Below are 21,753 nucleotides of genomic sequence, written 5' to 3' on the forward strand. Positions count from 1 at the left end.
CAGTTAAAAATTACATCTGCGTAGGGAATTAATAATAGCCAGTAACCATCTGGGTCTAACACAAAGTTGTCTTTTCTGTTCAAAAGCATGTGGGAAGTTTTTCTCCTCTTCACTCAGCACTAGTGTCTATAGACATTATATAGAGGAGGTGGTATGTATGTGAGGTGCTGCTTGTTCTTTATTTTTGTCCGTAACATTAAGTGAGTCACTTAATGTTTCTAATGGATGAGCAGCACTGATGTGTTGCTGGAGGTTTTGTCAGTGGAGGTGGAGAGGGAATGGGGTGCAATGGATCTGATTCAGCAGGAGAACAAGCAGCTTAGCACATGTGAGAGAAAGGCTCAGGAAAGGCATGGACATTGGCAGCCAGTCGAGACAGCTCGAAAGAAGATTTTGTCCGATTTTCATGTTGGGTAGGATTCCCCCTAAGCCTCTTTTCTAAACATGTTCCAAGATGTGAAAAGTAAGTGCTGTTGAACAACCTAACAAAAGTTACTATTGCCCAATTAGACCAAATTGTGACCTCCCGAAACATATGGGAGCTTGGTCTTTAGCTTGGATGGAGCTAGGATTTTTCATTTCATCTTTACAATCATGGCTATGCTCTTCCTCTCCTTTCTTACGGTATTATCTTACTAGGCCCTCTTCTTTCTGCATCTAACTGCCTTATGTCTCTGTCCCATTACTCCTAGTTATTTTTATTTAGCCAACTGAACAAGCCTGGAATAAACCCAAATTCAATACAAACCAACTTCCACTGGCTAATAATGCTCATTTATAATAGGCCATCTCTTGTTAGTGTTGTATACTGTGCTGAAAAGAGTGACATGGATTAAAGAGCACCATAAAGTGTGCTTAGAGCAAATGGCCCACTGCTGGGATATACATGACAGCAGCTAAGATGATTCCTTAAAAGTGTGCCCAGGCTTTGGCATAGTAAAGCAGGACTGTGTCAACAATGGGCTTTTCTTTACTATCTGAATTGCAGGAAAAGCAGCTCTGCTCGTAACTGCAGGGCTGCCTACACTTCTAGGTTCTCTGAAACACAGAAAGAGATAGCAATATATTAGAAATATAAAACAACAAATAAGTGGCCGTATGCTCTGAAAATATACCCAGATAAGAAGCCTGCCTTTCTTATCATATGCTGCCTTCTACTTTAACAACACCATGAGTTTTGGACATATTTTTCTTTACAATTAATATTTTTATTGTTGTCATTTCCCCTTCCTTATCTCCCTTCTATCTACCTTCTCCTACCACTTTATTCCATGGCAAAGGCAACAGTTTTTAAATCTGAATGGTACTGAATGCTAAGGACCAAAAATTCATATTCAGTCACTGAAATAACTGGCCTGAATTTCCCCTGCATATACTAATCTTCTTTTGAAGCAGATGGAAATGAGTCTGATGACACTCACTGATTCACATCAGTGTGTAGTACAGCTAAAGCGATTGAGGTTTGTGGCATTATGTGCAGGTTGAATCTGTGAGCTAAGAGCGAGTGTAGTTATCTGTACACTGTTAGTGACGCTTTCTCTGTAGTCATGGAATTAATTAGACAGGTACCTCCATAGCTATTTCCTACAGAGAACTATGTCCCCATTTGCACTTCCAATTTCTCCTTTCAACCCACCTCATTTTCTTTGTGAATCTATTTCATCAGAGCCTGTTGTAACCCATCGCTGTGAGCACATGGGTGAAATTCAAGCAGAAGCAGAGTGCTGGCCCCTCAGCATGCCATTGCCTCTCCACCCAAACTCTCATACACCTATTGCTGTAAGACTCCAAAGGCCACACGTTCTCAATCCAGAAGTTGCTCTTTTGCTTTAAAGAAAATTGGCAAGTCTACCAGAGGAAAAAAGCAAGTTTTGTTTTCCTTAAAAGTTAAAGACAATGCAATGGTAAATATTGCCAATTTTAACACAGAATTAGTACCTTCACTTCTGTTTCCCTGAAAATTTGAATAAAAAGCAGATGATGTTCTCTCTGTAAATCAAATACTCTCCTACTTGACTGAATGAGTTTGATACCATATTAATGAAATACTGGTGAGTTTGAAGGCAGTACTGAAATGCATAATGCTAGAAACACAAACTTTCTTTTCTTTTCTTTTCTAAATAAGAAGGTGCTTTAATAAAAATGCTTTAATGAAGTTGCTTTAATGAAGGGATAGTTGCTTCTAAGTGTTGATATTTAAAAAAATACATGTTACAAGCAGCTTCTTATTCAGAAATTAGCAGCCAAGACCAATAAGCAAAACATAAAATGTAGGCATATTATTGATGCAGATACTAATGCAGATAATGTAGGCATAATACTGGTCTATAGGGTTGAATCTGGTGAAAAAGCTGATGAAATTGAACAGCTGATGTTACTTCCATTGAGGCTGACTTTGAGTAGCTAGTGTTCAACCAGTTTGGTTTTTATATGGCCTTGAAAGATATGCCAACTAAAGCTGCTAAATTCATATTGCAATTAGAAACTGTTACCTTTGTTGATCAAAAAAAAAATGAAATGGAAGAAAAGAAAAATAACATACCATGTTCACACACAAAACAAAAAAAACTCTATCAGGGACATCAGGGAAGGTGGAATACTATAACAACACATGTTATATTGTTATACTATTCCACCCACCTTAATGGAGAACCCTTCGGTGTGGCTACGCCATAGCCTTTTGAATCCAGATTTCCTCCCACTTTCATGGTGTCACATGGCTTTCGTTGCTCAATGTATTCATTCATGGTGGACTCCAGCAGGAAGGCAAACTTGCCCTTGGATTTGCGGACACGAGCTACTCCCTCGGCAGTAGTCCTAGTGAACACTGATGGCTCTGCTGATTTCATGTAGGTCCACATCTTTTCATATACTGCTATTTTTGATCTCTGGAGAAAATTAAAAACACGTTAGATACAACAAAAGAATATTGTAACATTTCAGAATGGCACTGTTCCAAGTAAAATCCATCATACTTAATTTTTCAAGAAACTAGAGTTGAGGAAATCTTACTTGGATAATGATTTTCTTTGAATTCCTTCATTATTTTAAAAGAAATAAGAAATAACAATATTAATACTATAAAATCATGCATCACTTTCAGACACAGTTGGCCTCTAGGAGTCATAATAAAGGAACTGCAAAGCTAGGGCCTAAATTTATTGTTATATAAAGGCAGTTCACACAGCCAAAGTGTTGTAAAGTAGGTTTTAGGGAATTAGGTAACAAATAGATATCCCTAATAAACATGTATAGGAATGAGAAAAAATAAAATAGCCCCCTATAAATCCTGAGCTAAATCTTGAAGTGTTTCTCAGCTTTAATTCCCACTTCTTACACCATCAAAACCACAATAGCTGAAGTAAGAATTTTGCTTTTGTAATTCATTCATTCTTATTCATTCTTCATGCATATCATCATACTTTCAGAAAGGCTGCACAATATTTTAAGACATGGCTCACAATGAAGGATGTAAACAGCAAATTGGACCAAATATGTCATTAAAAGAAACAAAATGCCCTAAGTTTTTGTCTCAAAGAAGTGTTAGGTAAGTTTTTAGGATTCCAGTTTCAGCTGGTCTTATTTTAAAGACTGTGATCCTGCAAGTAATTGAGCAATAAATGTGCTTGCTCAAAGAATATGCAAGAATTCATGGCTTAGGGTGAATTAGTTGGAAATTTTCCTGGCTGGGAATACTTAGTGTAATCACAAAAAAAAATATGTTTTTATAGGAAAGAAGGGAGGGAGGAAAAGGAACTTGGAAACCCCCATGATGAAATTGCTGTCGAGATGAAAAGCTTCCATTCTTGTTATTTTCGTTCAACAACTACTTTACTCCCTCCAGCAATAGGGATACATAAATGCAAACTAGAAGTATGTCAGCTGAGCACATGGCAGTATTCTTATTTGGATTAACTATTTTTTATCTTTAATAACAGATGGCACTTGTCTTCTCCTATGCATTGTACAAGAATGACTTTTTTACCCATGGCTCAACTCAGTTTTAATTCAAGTCAACAGGAGTTTCAAGCAACACGAGACTTGGTCCATAAGCCCATTCCTACACTGTGCTCAGCACTCCAGGAAAGTATTGATTATTATAAAGTCCCAAAACAAAGGGCCTTAGAATATTTAAACACATATCAAATCATAGAAATCTGGGTATTATTCAAATTGAGAATGGCTTTAGACAGACTGGAACAGAGCCTCTGCACAGGTGAGACTAACTTCCCTGAGCATTTATTTGCACCAATTACTGAATGATTGTATTATTACTTAGAAAATAATCTGTTAGAGAAGTAGGTCTAAGCTGAAAGTAAGCAGCATTTAACCAGCAGCATTTAACCAGAAATGTTCAATAAATATACCATATATCAGAACATCATAAATTATCCTTGTGGGTTTTTTTTTTTTTTTTTTGCTTGTCTGTATGCATCATTTCCATGGAACATCATACAATTAAAATTAATGACAATATCACACAGCTGGGTATGTCCATATCCCATTCTGTCTTGTCACCCTCTCTTTCCACTGTAGTCACAGCCACTCTTCATTTACCTAATGGTGGCTGAAAGCAGAGCTTAAGCCAAGCCACCCATGTATTTCTTTTGCTTTACACTGATAAAATTTCATGGATTTAAATTTCAGCTGGAAAAAAATGGAAGAGAGCAGCAATAAATCAGGCATCATTTCAAGAATGTTTTCTTGCCTTTGTCTACCTTCATTTCCAATCATTTCTTACCTCTGAACATCTGTATCACAGGATTCTTTATAAGGTAAACAAATAATAGGTAGTTTTCCTTCAAAACTAAAAACATGCAACACACAAAATGTCACTATAGGTAAGAGGAAACTATGTCCTAATCAATTGAAAAAGGTTGAATTTAGTTTTTTTTCTTCTTAAGATCTAGTTAAATTTTAAGATCTAGTTATCTTTGCCCATCAAGAGACAGAAAATACAGAAACTCTAACAAGTTATCTGCTCTTTAAGAACATTATCTTCTCCCAGGCTTTCATTTGGTAACATTCAGTATATATATATCAAGCCAGAGTGAAAACTGAAGACAGAACCAACAGATACTCCTTCTTATCCTATGAAGAAGCCTTGCAGCTTCCCCTTACAGTCAGCCAAACCATGCTGATTTTCATTTAGGGCTATTCTGAGTAAGACTGCTAAAATTCTTTGCCTTTTGAGCAGCTTGCTCAAAATTGCTCCTCTCACTGCTTCCAAAACAGGAAGTAATAATAAATAGCTAATACTGGTAAAGAAAGGAGTCTTCTTTTATGAAATCTTTAAAACTATTTTTCTCTTTCCTGTTTTCAAACTGCAATTAAAGCAGACTGAATAGCTGTTTGGACCTGCTGATTCTGATCAGATAAGAAAATGTCCCAAAGAACAACACTGAGCCAGACAGTAATCAATCACTCTTAGAGAAGTCATCCTTGACTCTAATTCCAAAGCTGATGCCATTTGCTTCTAACCACACAAAGTGTTAGACTTGGTAAACAGATGGAGTCTTCTTTTAATATTGCTTGAGGCTGAGGCTGAATTTCTGCATTAGGCAAACAGAAATTTTGGAAGCATTTTCTGCTAATGACATTTTAGCATTGTCCCTGTTTTGTGAAAAATTTTTTTAGAAATAGCACATAAAACATCATTAACAATCACTGTACTGTTGCAGAGACTAGCAATCATTTGATGAAAGGCTTCAATTACACCATTTTTAAAAAAGTGATCAACAGTCTAAAATTTGATTATGCTTTAAATTTTGCATATACGACTATATACAGTATTTATGGCTACTTTTAACGTTTCCTGTTATATTTTGAAATGATGCAAAGAACATTTATTTTCCTTCTTTTTTCTCCTAATCATTAAAGATTAACATGACAGGATGGCTGTCATTATAGCTGGAAAAAAATCTCATTTCATTTTAAGAAGACAGCTTGGCATTTGCATGAAACACTCGTTTATGGAAAAAAAAAACAAACCCTACCTACTTTTACAGCAAGATTTAAAAAAATCATGAAAATGTTGTGACCAAGACTATTTTTATGTCAAAGTGCCTGACCTCATTACTTCAAAACCATGGCTTGTCAAAGTGTTTGAAAACTCTTAAGAAAACAAGCCCTTGCTTTTTCCTTTTGCATTTCCTTGGAATTTCATTTTTGCAACATTGCCTAAAATTTGCAAGCACTGGAAACTCTTGAAAATGCAGTAAGTTAACGAATCCAAAATTAAGTAAACCTGCCTGGTCCTCAGCATCACGGTTTTAATTATCATCATAGCTTCATCCTAGTTGAAAGAACTATTGATATGCGTATACTGTGGTCACCACCTCAGCTTGAGGTGGACTGAAACTGGAATCTCCAGAATTAAATGCATGGGTAAAGAAGAATCTATGAGTTAAGCACTGAGGAAGAAAAATAGTAAACAATAATGAGGGGCTACACTCTTTTCAACAAAGTAGGAAATCTAGCCATCTCAAGACCACAGTGTTTCAGTTCTCAGACAAGCTTCCTGTATCTGACTGTTTTGGCAGGCCTCAGAGGCGAAATCAGGTTTTTCAGCGATCAAAGACTGAGTTTCTACCACTTGGGGTGAAGATCGAGGCTCGTAGAAAAGCGTCTATGACACCGCATTTAGTTCTGTACCCACACACTCGCTATAGAAGAAGACAGGTGGAGTCAGACACCTGTTACCCAACTGCATCCATTAACAAATTAGGTATCAAGCCCAAACCATTTCTATGGAAAACCTCTACAATCCATGCAGAGAGGAGGATGCTTTAGAGGGTGGTTTATTCTATCCTAGGACATCAATGGACTACAGAAGAAATCAAGAAGACTAGCTTAGACTAAACTTCTTATTTTAGACAGTTTCTAAAGGCCCAACCACCATGTGTCAGTTAAGTGCCACTTACAGTTTACAAGGCATCACCTTTTCACAGACAAAAAAAAAAAAAAGAAAAAAAACCATGAGCTGTTCTGCGGGGATATCTCTTGCAATAAAAAGGCTATTTTATTACATATCTTCTGGGGGACGCTCAGCAGCTCCCCTTGAATTTATACTGTCTGTAATTTACAAATCCCATTCATAATTTTGTTAATAATGTGTATCTGATTGAGTGAGTTTAGTTTGGCCAAACTGAAAACAGTGGTGGGAATACTTGACACAGACCATATTCAATTCAATGAGGCAATGAGAAGAAATTATCACTCCATCTTTTTTCTGTTCTAAAAATGCCTTAGCATTCACCTTGCAGTTAAATAATGGTCCTAAACTGTTTAACTTCTAAGGTTGTCAGCTCACAGCATTTAGTCAGAGGCACATTCAGACACCAAACTCAAACATGTTCAGTCAGCTAAGCTTAACTTTCATCTGCCAGAGACACAAAATTAAGCAGGAGGGATGATTTATCATTTACTTTTTGTGATGCCCAGGCTCCCTGTTTTCCAGCTGGCAAAGGGAGAGGATTACGTACCAGCCACACTAACACAGGAAAGCAAATGAAAATGAAGTAATCAATAGAGACAGCACAGACATGTGAATGGCTATTTAGGCTATTTCCTAATGCTCCAACCACATTCCCCCAAGTTATATTTTCTTTTTATTATTCATCTGAAAGTCAGCAAATTAAAAAATGCATTTCCTATCCACCACCCAAAACCCTAAAGCAAAATGCACACAGCAAAACCCGTAAGTAGAAGCAAAACCAGCAAGACCCTGTGTTATCATCATAGGCTTTCAATGCTGCACATTATTCCAGTACTGTAGCTTCAGATGAATCAATAGTGCAATGCTGCTTTAATTATCGCTGGTTCCATTATCCCTCGGGGCAGCTCTTTTGCCTGATGTGACAGGATCAATAAGCTTTCCACAAATTAAAATGATTGAAAATTCCAACAAATGGTGTTGGGGGTAAAAAAAGTACCTCAGGTATTGCAGGAGTTACAAACTATATTATAATTATTTGCAAAGTAACGCTATTTCACCCTTCTGAATATTTTATCGCAGAGCTGTCCCACAGGGAGAGCTGCTCTAACAGACATGCCAACTTACTCTGAAGAACTCTTTTGTTGACCCTGAGTCCAGTGTCCCATATGCAATTTCAGTTTGTTTGGCAAGGTCTTCTGCACTTTCTATGGGCGAGACCATTCTCTCAACAGTCAAGAAAGCAGCAAGGTTAGCAGTGTAGGATGATATTATGATGAGCGTGAAGAACCACCAGACACCTCCAACAATGCGACCTGAGAGGGATCTAAACATGAATAAGATAATGCACATTTTCCTGTATCTTAAGCCAGGAAGAGGGAGAGAGAGAGATAAAGAGAGAAGGCACCATTATTACTGAGCATGTATCGATACGTAACAGCCAGTGGGAGTGAGATTACTTGCATTTTAAATGCTCGTATATACATTTTTCCCTTGAATTATAAAGCCTAAAGTACAAAGCCCAGTGTATAATCACTTATCATGCATGTACAGCGGTATGAATCCACTTCAGTAGCAGTCCCAATGTTCCTTTAATTTCAGGAAATGCCTAACATGGCAAAAGTTTTGTCAAAAATCCTGAATAATCCACAAATCAGTCTCTGTTTTCCCTTAAAAAATGATGCAAAAGACTTTACACATACAGTCCATTGACTCTAGTATTTGAATGTTCCTGTCACTCATACATCATTTTTCCATTCATCACCAACTTATCAAATGCTCTACAAACTACTACAATAATTTGAAATTTTGCATTTTAGCTATTTAAGGAACAAGTACTTTGCGATTACAGAGACATTTATGACAAGTAATAAATTCTGTTTTCTGTTTCAATACTTGTAATTTGAAGAGAAGTCTGTTGAAGAATAATGAATATCCAGTCTTAATGAATAGCAGTTTTATTGCTAACTTTAGTTAGGAAGCAGAGTTAGGCCAGTGCCAAGTGCTTTCAAAATCTCACTGTTAATGGCTAACGGGAAGCATCCAAGTTTGAAAGACTGGGCCATAATGCTTAATTAAGAAGCTGCAGTTAATACAAACCAAAGTTCCAGAACATCTAAAAATCTTGAGAAATTCAGGACTGGGATCATATATTACATCTGGGGCACCCCCTCTGTAAAGCATAGCTTGGTAATACACTGTGGTTTCTGAGAAACAGATGGTCAAATATTCTGTCTCTCATAGAAAATGATATTCTGGAAGCAGTGCTGCAGAACTTAATAGGGAATAAAAATGGGGCATTCATTCATGCAAGGCAAATATTCAGCATAATAGTGTGAATTTTGTAATTATAATACAATGGAACTAATTTAGCAACAACGCAATTCCTCTGAAGTCAAGTCAATGGAATTTTCCCAGTGTGTACCTGCTGCTACTGAGTACTGTTGGTGATTTATGTACATTGACACATGTAAAATAATAATAATGACTGAAATTCAAAGCAGTTTCTCTGTTGCCCTTATCATAGCTACTAAAAAATTAAAATGAAAAGGCTTCCTAAAGAATGAACTTCTAAACACTGCCAGGAAAACAAAAGAAGGAAGATTTTATGCTTCAGTGTTGAAGATAAAATGCAAATATAAAAAGATTTGACACAAACCTTGGGGAAATATCACATCCTTGTTGCATAAAGGCACCCAGGGAAAACCAGAGGCTGTTGAATATGCCAAACTCATTGGGAGGCTGATCACTGGGTCCTTCTTTCCCATCCTCTGGTTCTTCTGTGTGCCACTCATATGGGCTAAACCTGCTAACTAGGAACAGGACCACACTGACACCAATGTAGGCAAAGACTATGCACATCCAGATCTCATACGCCAAAGGGTCCAAGAAGGAAAACACTCCTGGTTTAGATTTCTGGGGCTTTTTGATCATAATGGATATCCCCAAACTCATAAAAGGCTTAGAAAAATCAATGACCTCTTCTCGTACCAAAGTGATGGTCAGAGGCGCAACAGCAATCTCTGCTTTCTATAAAGAAGAAAAGAAATATAGATGTATAGATTAATTGGAGTTGGTTTAAAAACTCAGCCAAGCAGCTAATTCCAAAGGTATGTCATTAACATCAGGATACCGTGGCTTAAATGTTTTTATAGCATGTTTCTAGCTCTTTCCTTCACAATCTGTACTTACTCAATATGCCTTTATTAAAACATTCATGTTGCAGACTTTTATTTTACAGAAGTATTGAAATACTTAATTTTCATGTTAAAGGTGAGACTCTCAAATCTTACAGACATGGGCAGCAGTGTACCCTAAGATAGATCATTTTAGGTATTAATTTAGTTTTTAAAGGAATTCAAGGAAGAATGCAAAATTATATGGGCCTACTGTCACTGAACGTATAGAAAATTTTCAGTGAGAACCTAGAAACAGTCATTTATTATCATATTTTCATAAGGTACAATCATTCTTTCAGGGAAGTCAGCTAATAGTCTTAAGAGACATTACAAATAGTATGAAGCAGCAAAGAAGGTGACTAATTAATGCTGTGATGCCACAAAGCTATATACATACGAATACTTTGGAGGACAGACAGCTCAATAGGAACGAATTGGACTTTAAACAGTGCATAAGGGCAAGTATACCAAAAGTAGCTAAGCAAAATCCTGCATTTAAAGGATAAAAGTAAAAATGTGCTGAAATCGTTCCCATTAGAGAGACAGGAAAAAAATATTTTTCTTTAATATGTTTAGAATGAAGATGCCAGTCTTGAATGAATCATTATTGGTGATGATGATGATGATTACGGCTGCTAACAGTGATATGTACATTAAGTTGCAAGGTATTCCAGCTGTGCTAATGGGTCATTTTTCTGCTCAGAGACTCCATATTAAACTGAAGCTTGCTCCTTGCCTTGCCTTGCATGTTAACGATGTCATTATGCTCGTACTTAGGATGGGAATTGTAAGAAGTGTGGGGACCAGAAGGTGCACTGGTGGGAGGGGAACAGAAATGCAGCAGCTGCTGAAACCTTTCTCCTGCTTATCAACACTTTGCTGGTTCCAGGCGGGTTAAGGAGGGTAATCGAGCACGATATTTTGACAATACTTTGTTCTGGGAGCTCCTCTCACCCAACGCCAGGGACAATCTCCCAGTTGCAAACAAGGTAGACTCACAACCTGCCTTCTCCGCTGGCATCATTTGGCTTCAGTCCTCAATATATGATATAATCTTCCTGTATTTGCCCCCTCCCCCCATGCCCAGTCATCTTCACAGGTACCATTAAGAGTCATTGATAAATCTGCATAATATAAATGTCTCCCCTGCCCCCTTTAAAGTACTCAGTTCTCCCAAATTCATCTTACAGGATAGCAACCTAAGATGTAGTACAAAGCCCACAGTTTGGCAATGCATTTAAGCATTCTTGCCTTTTAGCCAATTCTTAAGGACATTCATACTCAGTAAAACACATATTTAAATCCCATCAATTTCAATGGGATTAAAAAATGCTGAAAATTAAAGATGTGCTTAAATAGCTTGTTTAATCCAAGCATCACATAAATAACCTATGTGGTAAAGAAAAAAATAGAAACTGAAATGTAGGTATGTATTTTTTTCTCACTTCCCAACCTTGAAACACATAAATGTATTTAAAATAATGTATGTTTTTGTTATTTTATGCACTAATTTATACTGAGCTATATATATCTTATGAAATTTAATTTAAAATTAATTTATTGTAGTTATAATTTAACTGTAGCTGTAAAATATTAATTAATTCAAAAGAAGTGACTCATGTAATGGACCCAAAATGCAAATTTACATAAAAATTCTTATATATTGATCTTCATTCTTATATATTGATCTTCAGATTATATCTATCATTCTGAAATAGCTGTGAAATGAACACTTACCAGCATAATTACGCACTAAGATATTATAGTTTAAACAATAAATTTTAAGTTAAAATCATCATTTTGCAAGAGTATGAGCCATTATCTCTAGTACTTATAAACATTATGATAATATTGCTAATTCTCCACATTTTAATGTAAATTCTGTAATACAAGGCATTTTTCAAATCTTGTGTTCTTGAACTCTTATGATTACGTGAGCCTAACTGAAATCTAAAATATTTTATTAATATAAATAAAAAATTATTTATAAATATGAAGAAAAATAGGTCTAAAATATATTTTTAATATCTTCAAAATTGTAAAGTAAATACGGTTTCTATAGTCTAAGGATTGTAGGATGGTTTGGGTTAGTGGCATGGTTGCATATTTTTATACTTCATCTCACTCATAAATTCCCTTTCTCTAGAAGAATGGTTTAACTGTTGTAATTGAAAAAGAGTCAAAGTATTTTACACTCCTAAATTTCAGCTACTGTAATACCCAATGTGGAGTTCTTGAATTGAAATAACTGAAAGACTCACAGAAATTGTGATCTATTACTACTCGTGTTTTCTATACTTGACACATACTGGCATCTTTATTAACATTTATTGTAAATAATAGACTTGATTATGGGTCTTCAAAAGTGTTGGCTAAGCCTTGAGTTCTGTGTCTGCAGATTGCTACTGGGATTAAAAAGGGATCTTTAAGTGTTATTAGTTTTTACAATATGAGGTGGAAAAGTGACAACACCATTTCAGTGCTAAATGTGGAGATTTCAATGACAAAATTAGCACATTGTGTATGTTAGGTGAAACAGTAGATGAGATGTATCTTACCAAATTTAAAAGCTTACAAAGTATACACCTCCATCAGAACTAGCTGTCTACACTACTCTGAGGAGTTAAAGGAGAGAAAAAGGAACTTATCCATCTCACATTACAACAGCGGTCTAACTTCAGGGGAATCATACTGCAAATAAACCTGCTTCATGACAGTTAAAGTAAAGGGACACTATGTGACCAGGTCACATTTAGATGTCCAGTAATTGGACCAAATGCAGCTTTCCCAATCTGATCATATTATTTATTATTTTTGTGATATTACTTATTATTTTTGTGGGAATATTGTGTGCCACATTAAAGCCTACAAAGATGCCTCTTTGTTGAAAGCAAAATAATGACAATAGCTGTGCATTATAAACATCAGCATTTTGGGTTCGTCCAGTTAGTGTACACCATAGAGTATACACAATATAATTATGTATTCACATGATTAAGAAAGTAGCAATGGTGCAAACTATGCATGCTTCTGTTCCCAGTGAAATCTGTTTTAACAAAGACTAATGATACATATTTGAAACAACTGCATCTGTACCAACATTTCAAGCAAGGGTGCATCACTACCAAGTACAGATGGATTCTGTATCCTTCTGATATTGTACGATGGGACCAGATTAGGCCTGATAGTAAGAGACTTTTTCTCTCCAGAATATATTATTACAACCTTGTGAATAAAACCTGTGCTTAATACAAGTTGTATAGAGGTGGTAAAGCTATCTGAGAAAAATCAGGCAGCAAATAATTTCAGCTTCAGAAGCTGATGGCTTCTCAGATGCTAAACAGAAATGAGTTGTGACCTTCTGCATTAAACAGTGACAGAATAGCATTTTGTGTCAGGAGAATGAATACTTAATTGGGGCTGACTGCTAGTGCATTTGGAAACACCTCTTGCAGATGGTTAATGGAATGCCATTTCCTGCCGGCATTTCTTCTGTGTATAAACTAGTTATCAAGGGCTGTAGAGCTCCACAGGGACTATTGCTGGCCTTGGGATACATCAGGAACACATGACTAGGATTACCTGATAGTTTTTAATAGAGTGCTAAACAGAGTGCTAAGAACAAAGCAAGGGAATAAACCACACCTCCCCCCTCCACCTTATGCACAGTCATAGCAAAATTGCATACCACAGCACTTCATACACAGTTCCCCCCGGGACATGAAGAAAAAATGAACTACAGATTTTAGATAATGAGCGAGCTGCTTTGTGCAGTATCAGAAGGTGTTCGGCTCAGAATGGGCAAAGATGCACTGCGCACATGCATCCACTCTCAGTAGCACAAACACGGGCTAAGTAGCACTGGGGTATGGTGTAAAGAGCAGGTGGGAGCGGAGACTCTCCTATGACACAGCAAAGACCCACTGCACCGGTGGGCACAAAAATGCCTGCTGATCCTTTCACGTGGTTGGGAATTAGTAACTGTAAAACATTTCCCAAACACGCAGTCTTGCTAACTTGCTAATTCACTTGCAAATTCTGTCCCATCCTGGCTGTATACAAAGATACCTGAAGCATAGCCAACTAGTTAGACTATTGGTGATTATGATCTGGGGATCTACCACAAAGACAAACATCCCCTTATATAGCAGAGGTTTGCAGGACAGAGCCTGGCTAACTGATTTGACTTGCTTCTTGTACATGGAATAGGCCAGGGGATCTGCTTCTGGCTAAATCATCTGGCCAGTGATCAAGGCAGTTGCAGAGGGGATGGTTTTCACCCTGATCCCATGTGGAAACCCTAAGTAGCAAGCTTTCATATGTTAATAGGAAGAAAAATTTGCTTTGAAGTTACATCTATAATAGTAAATTAAACATGCTTGGGGTAGCTCTTGGCCTTACGGTCAGCTGGCATAGGATAGTTCATGTTGCCACCATGAAAGTCTTTTAACCTCCTATAGGATACAGTTTCATGTTGAAAAGTCCCCTGAACTGATACTACTGGAGGAGGCTTTGACAAAATCTATCCATTTTACTTAGTTGACAGAAGGGAGCAGAAATGGAGCTGCTGTAAAAGCTACCAGGCTTTGCCAGACGTGGCCTGACCCCCACTGGAATTGCCAGGCTCTGGGCAAAACTGCAGACTATGGAGTGAGCCAACTGGTATTTAGTAGTTCCTTACAGGGAGATGGAAGCATATTTCTGTCAAGGACATTAGTAGAAATGTTCTTGCCATAATAGTTTCAGGACTTTTCTTTTATTATATCAATCACCAAAATTAAAGTTCCTCTAAGAATTCTGATCCATTCTCAGTGCAGATAGCAGCAGCTGCAGCCATCAGTGACCATAGTGCTGAGCTTTTACTACCTTTGATAACACCAGATACTGCAAATAATCCTTTGGCTTTGTTGGAACTATTTTCATTTAATATTGCAACTCCATTTGTCTACAGAATTCTTAATTATTATGCTATTTTGAGAATGTTCCTCCGGATCACTGTATAATGCATGCTCCTAGTTGCTGAACTTACCAGGTTTGCTCTTCAATTGTACCATTGATGTTAATCTTAAAAATCTGTTTTAATTCTGGATGGTCTAGGTGTGTACTTGCCTGAGTGGTTTGTTATACATATGTTTTAATATACGATTGTGGATTCTCCATCCCTCAAAATATCTAGACCAAGAGTGCTATCTTTTTAAAAGATACTCCATGATAGTCCATTCCATGACAATGAATAAATGAATGATATTCTTCCCAAGTGAGTTTTACAAAATATCAGGAATAGATGGTATCAATGGTCCACTATTAGTTCTAACATTAATGATTTTTTTAAGGGATGTTCAGACTATGGAATGTTCTAATATTAGAAGGTACTTGTTGAAGAAATAGTAGAATTTGTATGAAACTATTTGATTTTTACTTGAAAAAAAAAGCACAGAGATCTGAAACAGAATTGTTTCTTTTCTGTGACCCCAAGATCAAATAAAATGCATATATACTTCCTATTTGATGACTAATACTATAGTAAGTTAAATCCTACTTCAAAAATTGGTATGCTTACCCCATAAACAAGTTCTCCCACCATCCCATTCCAGATTTTTGTCTCTGGATCCCTTGCTCCATATTTTCCATCAGGAACAATGGCAATTTTGTACTTGATACCAATATGTTTTGCAATTTCTGACGCCAGATCTACACAGTATCCTTCAAACTTGTCATTCCCTTCAAACGTATCATGGTTTTTCTTGAACATAACATATGGGGCTTCCTATAATGAAAGAAGTAGAACTGTAAAGGAAAAGTATACAGAATAGACTCTGAAAAGCAACAAGTCATCTGATTAAACAACACACATTTTATCAAAAGTACATGGCTAGGATTAGCACATATATATTTAAGGGTATGAACAGAAATCCTTATGGAGAGGCATTCTATTTACACTATAATTTGGCTTACAAGTTTCACAAGAATTATCAACCTTTACAAATTATAAACACAAAAATTTCCAAGAACTTATATAAATTTTACTTTGTTTTAATTGAAAGACCTTAGTGCAGTATATAGTAAACAGAAAGCATGAAGAGGGGTTGAACCAGTGTAATGCAAACGACTGGAATAGTCCAAGGCATAATCTACCCTTTCAACTGAAATATATACACCTATCCTCTAACATGGTGTGGTTATTGTCTATGTGATTTCAGATGCACAGCCTGAATGATTTGCTTTCTTGGAGTTTAGAAGGTATAGTTACTAAGAGGCTATGTACATTTTAATAAGAACATAGAAATATCTTCTAGACGAAAGAGATATCTTCACCTTTAAACAAAAAGTACAGATTCTGCAAGCTTTCTTAGTGTGAATCTAAGCATTGACAAGAATAGTATTAAGATTAAACTAACTTTACATGCTGCATGAAAAAGAAGTACCAAAGTATCATATTGGTTGGTAAGTGCCATCGGAAACCAATAAAACCTGTCTTGAAAAGTGGATCTTACATTCCCTACGTAAACCATACTGTAACAACAGTGAACTTATGTGATTGTGAAAACAAGGTCATGTTTTCCTTTCTGGCTGTTTGTGGATTCAGACTTTAGCAATTATTATGCAAAATTATATCTCCTGGAGTTATTTTAAATGACTTCATATAATCTGTATTAATAGCCAGTTCCGGGTGCAACACTTGCCACTAACGTCACCCTTTGCTTCAATTTACCTCATAAAATGCTGGCAACTTCGATTTGCTCTTAGGCTATGGCTGTGCTGACTCTTAGCAAACGTTGATTTTTCAACACTGACCTTGGTGTTCCTCTGCCCTATTCACATCTTTCCTACATACCTAATTAGCACACAAATAAAATAAAGGTAAAATGTGTAGCTGAGAATGTCTTCTTCACTGAAACTGCAGGAACATCAGCTGTAAGCAGTAGCAATTTTGTAGTCTATGTTGTGTTTAACAGCTGACAATACTTGACATTATGTGAGTGATGGGGGGATTGCATAAGCCAATTCCAATATTTTTCTGTATGTTGAGTTAATTTCTCTTTTTTGATACAAATATGTAGCTCTCATTAATACGGGTTGGTTACAGCCAAGACAGCTTGCTAGGAAAGGCTGAATAATATATATTCAGTGTACTATTATACAGTGAAAATTCAGAAAAATAGAAAAGAGAAATTATATTTGGGAGGCATTATCCCTCTACTTATGTAAGTTTACTTCAGGATACAGCTCAGTACAAGGACAGTAGAACAGAGCTTTGTGTAATGTGAATGGAGAAAGTCATGTAGCTTTTTTACTTCAATGTGAAAGAAAGGTCCCAGATTACAGAGTCTGAGAACAGGGAGCAGTAATATTTGCTTAAACATAGCGACAGATCCCTAAGTATTGCAGGAATGTTTCACTCTCAGCTGTGGCCTCAGAAAACCCCTTCTTCCACCCTTATTATGATACTCTTTATCATGAAGTGGTTCAGAGATGGCCTTTGTGGGCCATAAACCCTTAGCTGTAACTCTGCATTGGAGACCACTTACAGATGTTACATTACAGATGTTAATGCAGCTAAAGAACCACACAGCATAGAATAGTGTCCACAGTGGTTCCTTCTAAAGTCACACCCTGTCTGGCCACCTGAGTACTTGCCTGGTATATATTTAAATGCCCAGAGAAATTTGAGGATGACAACAGCAGATCACTGCATTGAGCACATAGCTATGACCTCTGCATGGCTAAGGATTGCCATGCACTTCTAAAACTTGGGCAATCATAAAAAAAGCTGTTATTGTCATGCCATGCATGACCTGGGCAATGAGAGAAGACTGCTGAGCTGCAGCATTTACTGCACATTGTAATCACTGCAGTGATGCAGTGCAGCGCCTTTGGCAGTACAGTTTGTATCTTCTAGAGGAAACTGCTGAATATCAACACTAGCCCGCACCACTCCTCGTATTCCTGTCCGCAGTCAAATCAGCTTAATCTCAACCACCCATTCTCTAGAGTTAGGGAGAGAGAAGAGGAGGGAGAAGGGGTCCTGTCCTCTCTTTCCAGTAGATCTTGATTCTGGAAAGTATTCAGGGCAAATGAAGCAGATGTTCCTCACTCACATATTCCCAGGAGAAGAATACCCCAAATTTGGGTTGTTCTAGCTATGCTATTTCACAAAAATGGTTAATAATAAACAGAGGACAAAAGTAGTATGTCTCCTGACTGTGATTTAGCCAACTGTAAGCTAGAAATACAACCAAATCTTGTCCAATATTCATTCACGGAATCTTCTTACAACCTTCAGTTACATTTGCTTGGTGCACCTTAACAGTCATTTTCTTCTCAAAAAGCACAGTCAGTGATTGTCACCTTTCCTGATTCAGCCTTTCTTATAAATCCAAAGGCATACAATTACAATCATGTAATTGTGAAAAAAAATTGGAGGAAGACTCAAAGGAGACAGAAGTAGAGGAAGCCAGGTCAAACTGCTCCTTCTCTCAACACCCAGACGCTGTGCCTGTGCCTGTGCCTGTGCCTGCACCTTGTCAGAGACAGGGCTGCTACAAGAAAACATTTCAGTTGACTCTGCCTGGCTTCTGCAAAGCGAAGTGACAGTTTTTTCCTGTTAAAGGCTGAATAAATTTCACTCCTCCTTCCCCTGAATTCTGTGCAGTGAGCATAGTAGCTGCGAAGTGCAAAAGACACTGCAGACATAGATGAGAGCAACTGTCCACCCTGTGGACAGACCACCGAGCATGGGCTCAGAAGACATGGACTCTGTCAGGGATCTGCTGCGTGATTTGGAGAAACCTCCCTGTTTCTATTTGCTTCTGCTTTTCTTTCTATCTACGCTGATCTTACTGATTTACAGCAAAATGCAGCAAAGAACATTTCTAACAATATATTTACAGAGTGAGGTACCTCTCACTGCTACTGCTTTAAAAGGAGCAACAAGTGAAATCCTCCCATGTGAAACACTACAACTAAAACAGTGGGAATATGTACTAACTTTTGCTTACTACGTTGCCCTTTCCCTCCTATCTACTTTACTTTACTTTATATATAATAGTTTATTTAATTGTTGTGCCTACTTTACTTGCCAAATCGTGAGAGATGTATTCTCAAGGTAGAATTTGATGGGGGAATGTGAGTGGGTCTGAAAGTGGCTTTCCATTGCTACATTCTTGTGATAAAGACCATTTGCAAAAAAATCAGATAGCATCATCAGTTTTAAATTCTGGTCGTTTCAGGCTATGCGGGTATTTGAAACTTAATGTAACATCATTATAATAAAAATAGGACACTCAAAGGCAAGTTCTACTGGTTTGCTAACAAACAACTTTTACAGATGAACTTTCAAGGTCACACTGCAAAGTCATGAAATAGATGAATAGATCAATAGCGTGTACTCAGCCATATCTTGATGTTATTTTCTATCTGTCCCACTAAAAAAAGTAGATTTTTTCCTGTATTATCTATTATAATAGCATCTTCTAAACTAGTAGTAATGTAAGTGTAACCATGCTGGTCTAGGAATATAAAAGATGCTAGATATCTAGCTGGAGGTAATATCTTCTATTAAATCAGCTGAAATAGCTAAAAACAGCAGACACGCTTTTTCACCTTTTCCAGTTATACAATCCTGTCTAATAAAAATATTACTTCCCCCCACAAGCTTTGTATCTATCACATTTTTGAACTATAAACTCTTAACCTACTGATGGAAAACACGGATTTGATTTATTGCGGAACGAGAGTTAGTATAGTGATATTTGCAAGATTTCAGCTGTTTAATAATATTCTGTGGGGTAGTGAATCACAGAAAAGTCCACATTGAAATGATTAATGAGTAGTACAGAACAGATATTTGAAATGGTGCAAGCTTTACTCATATATTTCACAATTTTATAACAATACTTAACATTTGTAAATACAAGTTGATGTCTGCAACAATTACCTTTATAGATGTAAACAAATCATTCCACCACATTCGCACAAATTCGTGTGTACAGTAAAATGCTCACAACTGATGATCCGTACTATAACGGAAGCTGAAGAATGTAACTAACCCAAATATCAAACAGATTATGCTTGGCTTGCCTATTGTAAAGCAGTTCCTTTCAAAATCTTTAAACATTGTAAAAATAATTTGCAGAAGTGACAAAAATTTGTGCAAGGAAATGTCTTGTTTATAGAACAGTAATGACACACTGACACACTTTATTCTGAAAAAAAACTTCTATAGAATTTAATGGAAGTTTTTTTTTTTTCCTGAATAAAGTGTCCAGGATTCGGTTTGAAGACCTTATTACTGTCATGCAACAAAATTCCAATTTTTCTCCAATCTACTAAAGAATTTAATCAATAACATTTCTAATGAAAGAAATTGTCTGTTATGAAAAAGAAGGTTAAAGGTAGGATTTTTGAGGTAGGACCGAGAGAATGGCCAAGAAAGGCAAGAGTAAATCAGTCAAAACAACTCAGTCCCCTAATGCAGGTGTCTGTCATTTGAGATGCCCTAAAGTAACCTGCCTGCCCACAGGCGCCATTCTGGAAGGCACAGATCTTCTGCAGGTCCTGTGTCATATCTGCTACCCCTCTGTGGACATCTCAGAGACCCTGGGTGCAAGGTACGTATGCATGGACAACTGAACCAAGCTGTAAATCTTTGTGAACTTTAATGGAAGCTTACGCACGTGGGGTACAATTCAGCTCACATGTCTGAAACAATGCAGAGTAACTGAGGCATCAAGATGGAGTACTCCGGTATGGCACACAACATGCAAGGAAGTGGCATCCTACTGGTGCAGGAAACGGGGAAGGCAGGTTACCCTAGTACATCTTAAATGTCACTAGGTATTTATATGTGGATAATTGAATCAAAACCCTCGTTACAGACATCTACGTTCAGCTGACTCACTCTTGAACTGAATCCTGCTCTTGCAGCTTAGTCTGCCAATACCAAGTCTATTTTATTAAAACACTGAGCTGGAAGTCATGATGCAGCTCATTGCAGGTAGAGCTTTGGTTCTACAGGATTCTTGTTATTTATAAGTTTTGCAATCAGAGTATGTACAGAGTTGTTTGTATTGTTAAATAGATTAAAGACTTTGGATTAGTCTTCCCAACCTTCTCCTCTATGTTCTATCTCTGCATCTCACCACTGCATTTTTCAGTCTGCTAAATTAGTGACACTCACTCTTCCAGGCTGGAAATGCCACTTTCCTTTCCTTAGTGTTAGCAGAGGGCTGCACGTGGCATCCCTGTGCCAGGCATATAATAAGCCCACTGTGCACCTGGAGGCCCCAAGTGGGTGCCTCTGAGGGGAACATGTCTGCACACAGGCAGAAAACTTGTCCTTTCTGGGAGGGCCAGGTGTACAGGAGGGCGTGCTTCACACGAGGTGAAGGACTCTGGGCTCTGCCAGAATCTGTAATAGCCAGGACGGAATGGCACCTGGGAGAATAACACATACCAGCTGCCCCGCTGCCATGTTTCTCTGGGCTGCCCCTTCACCACACGACTAGCTGGAGACAGGTTGAGTACCTATGTGCTAAAACAAAACTGTAAAATAAATCCTATATACTCTCACTACATTAAAAATGAACATAACGTTTTGCTGAGAAGAAAACACTGTACTAATTTTTTTGAGTGCAGAGC

At 37.3% G+C, this 21,753-nt stretch overlaps 1 protein-coding gene across 5 annotated transcripts in view; it reads right to left on the bottom strand.

The window, feature by feature from the left end:
* The window catches only part of GRIA4 (glutamate ionotropic receptor AMPA type subunit 4), a 225,698-nt gene that overhangs the window by 40,708 nt on the left and 163,237 nt on the right, over positions 1-21,753 (bottom strand). For all 5 annotated transcript variants that reach the window (XM_064505079.1, XM_064505078.1, XM_064505080.1 and 2 more), the window contains exons 10-13: positions 15,674-15,880; positions 9,594-9,964; positions 8,063-8,261; positions 2,641-2,888 (exon numbers count right to left, since the gene is read on the bottom strand). In XM_064505079.1, the coding sequence (XP_064361149.1) occupies positions 2,641-2,888; positions 8,063-8,261; positions 9,594-9,964; positions 15,674-15,880 (1,025 nt within the window). The remainder of the gene's footprint in view (positions 1-2,640; positions 2,889-8,062; positions 8,262-9,593; positions 9,965-15,673; positions 15,881-21,753) is intronic.

Source organism: Dromaius novaehollandiae, chromosome 1 (genome assembly GCF_036370855.1).
Source record: "Dromaius novaehollandiae isolate bDroNov1 chromosome 1, bDroNov1.hap1, whole genome shotgun sequence".
NCBI classification, from domain to species: Eukaryota; Metazoa; Chordata; class Aves; order Casuariiformes; family Dromaiidae; genus Dromaius; species Dromaius novaehollandiae.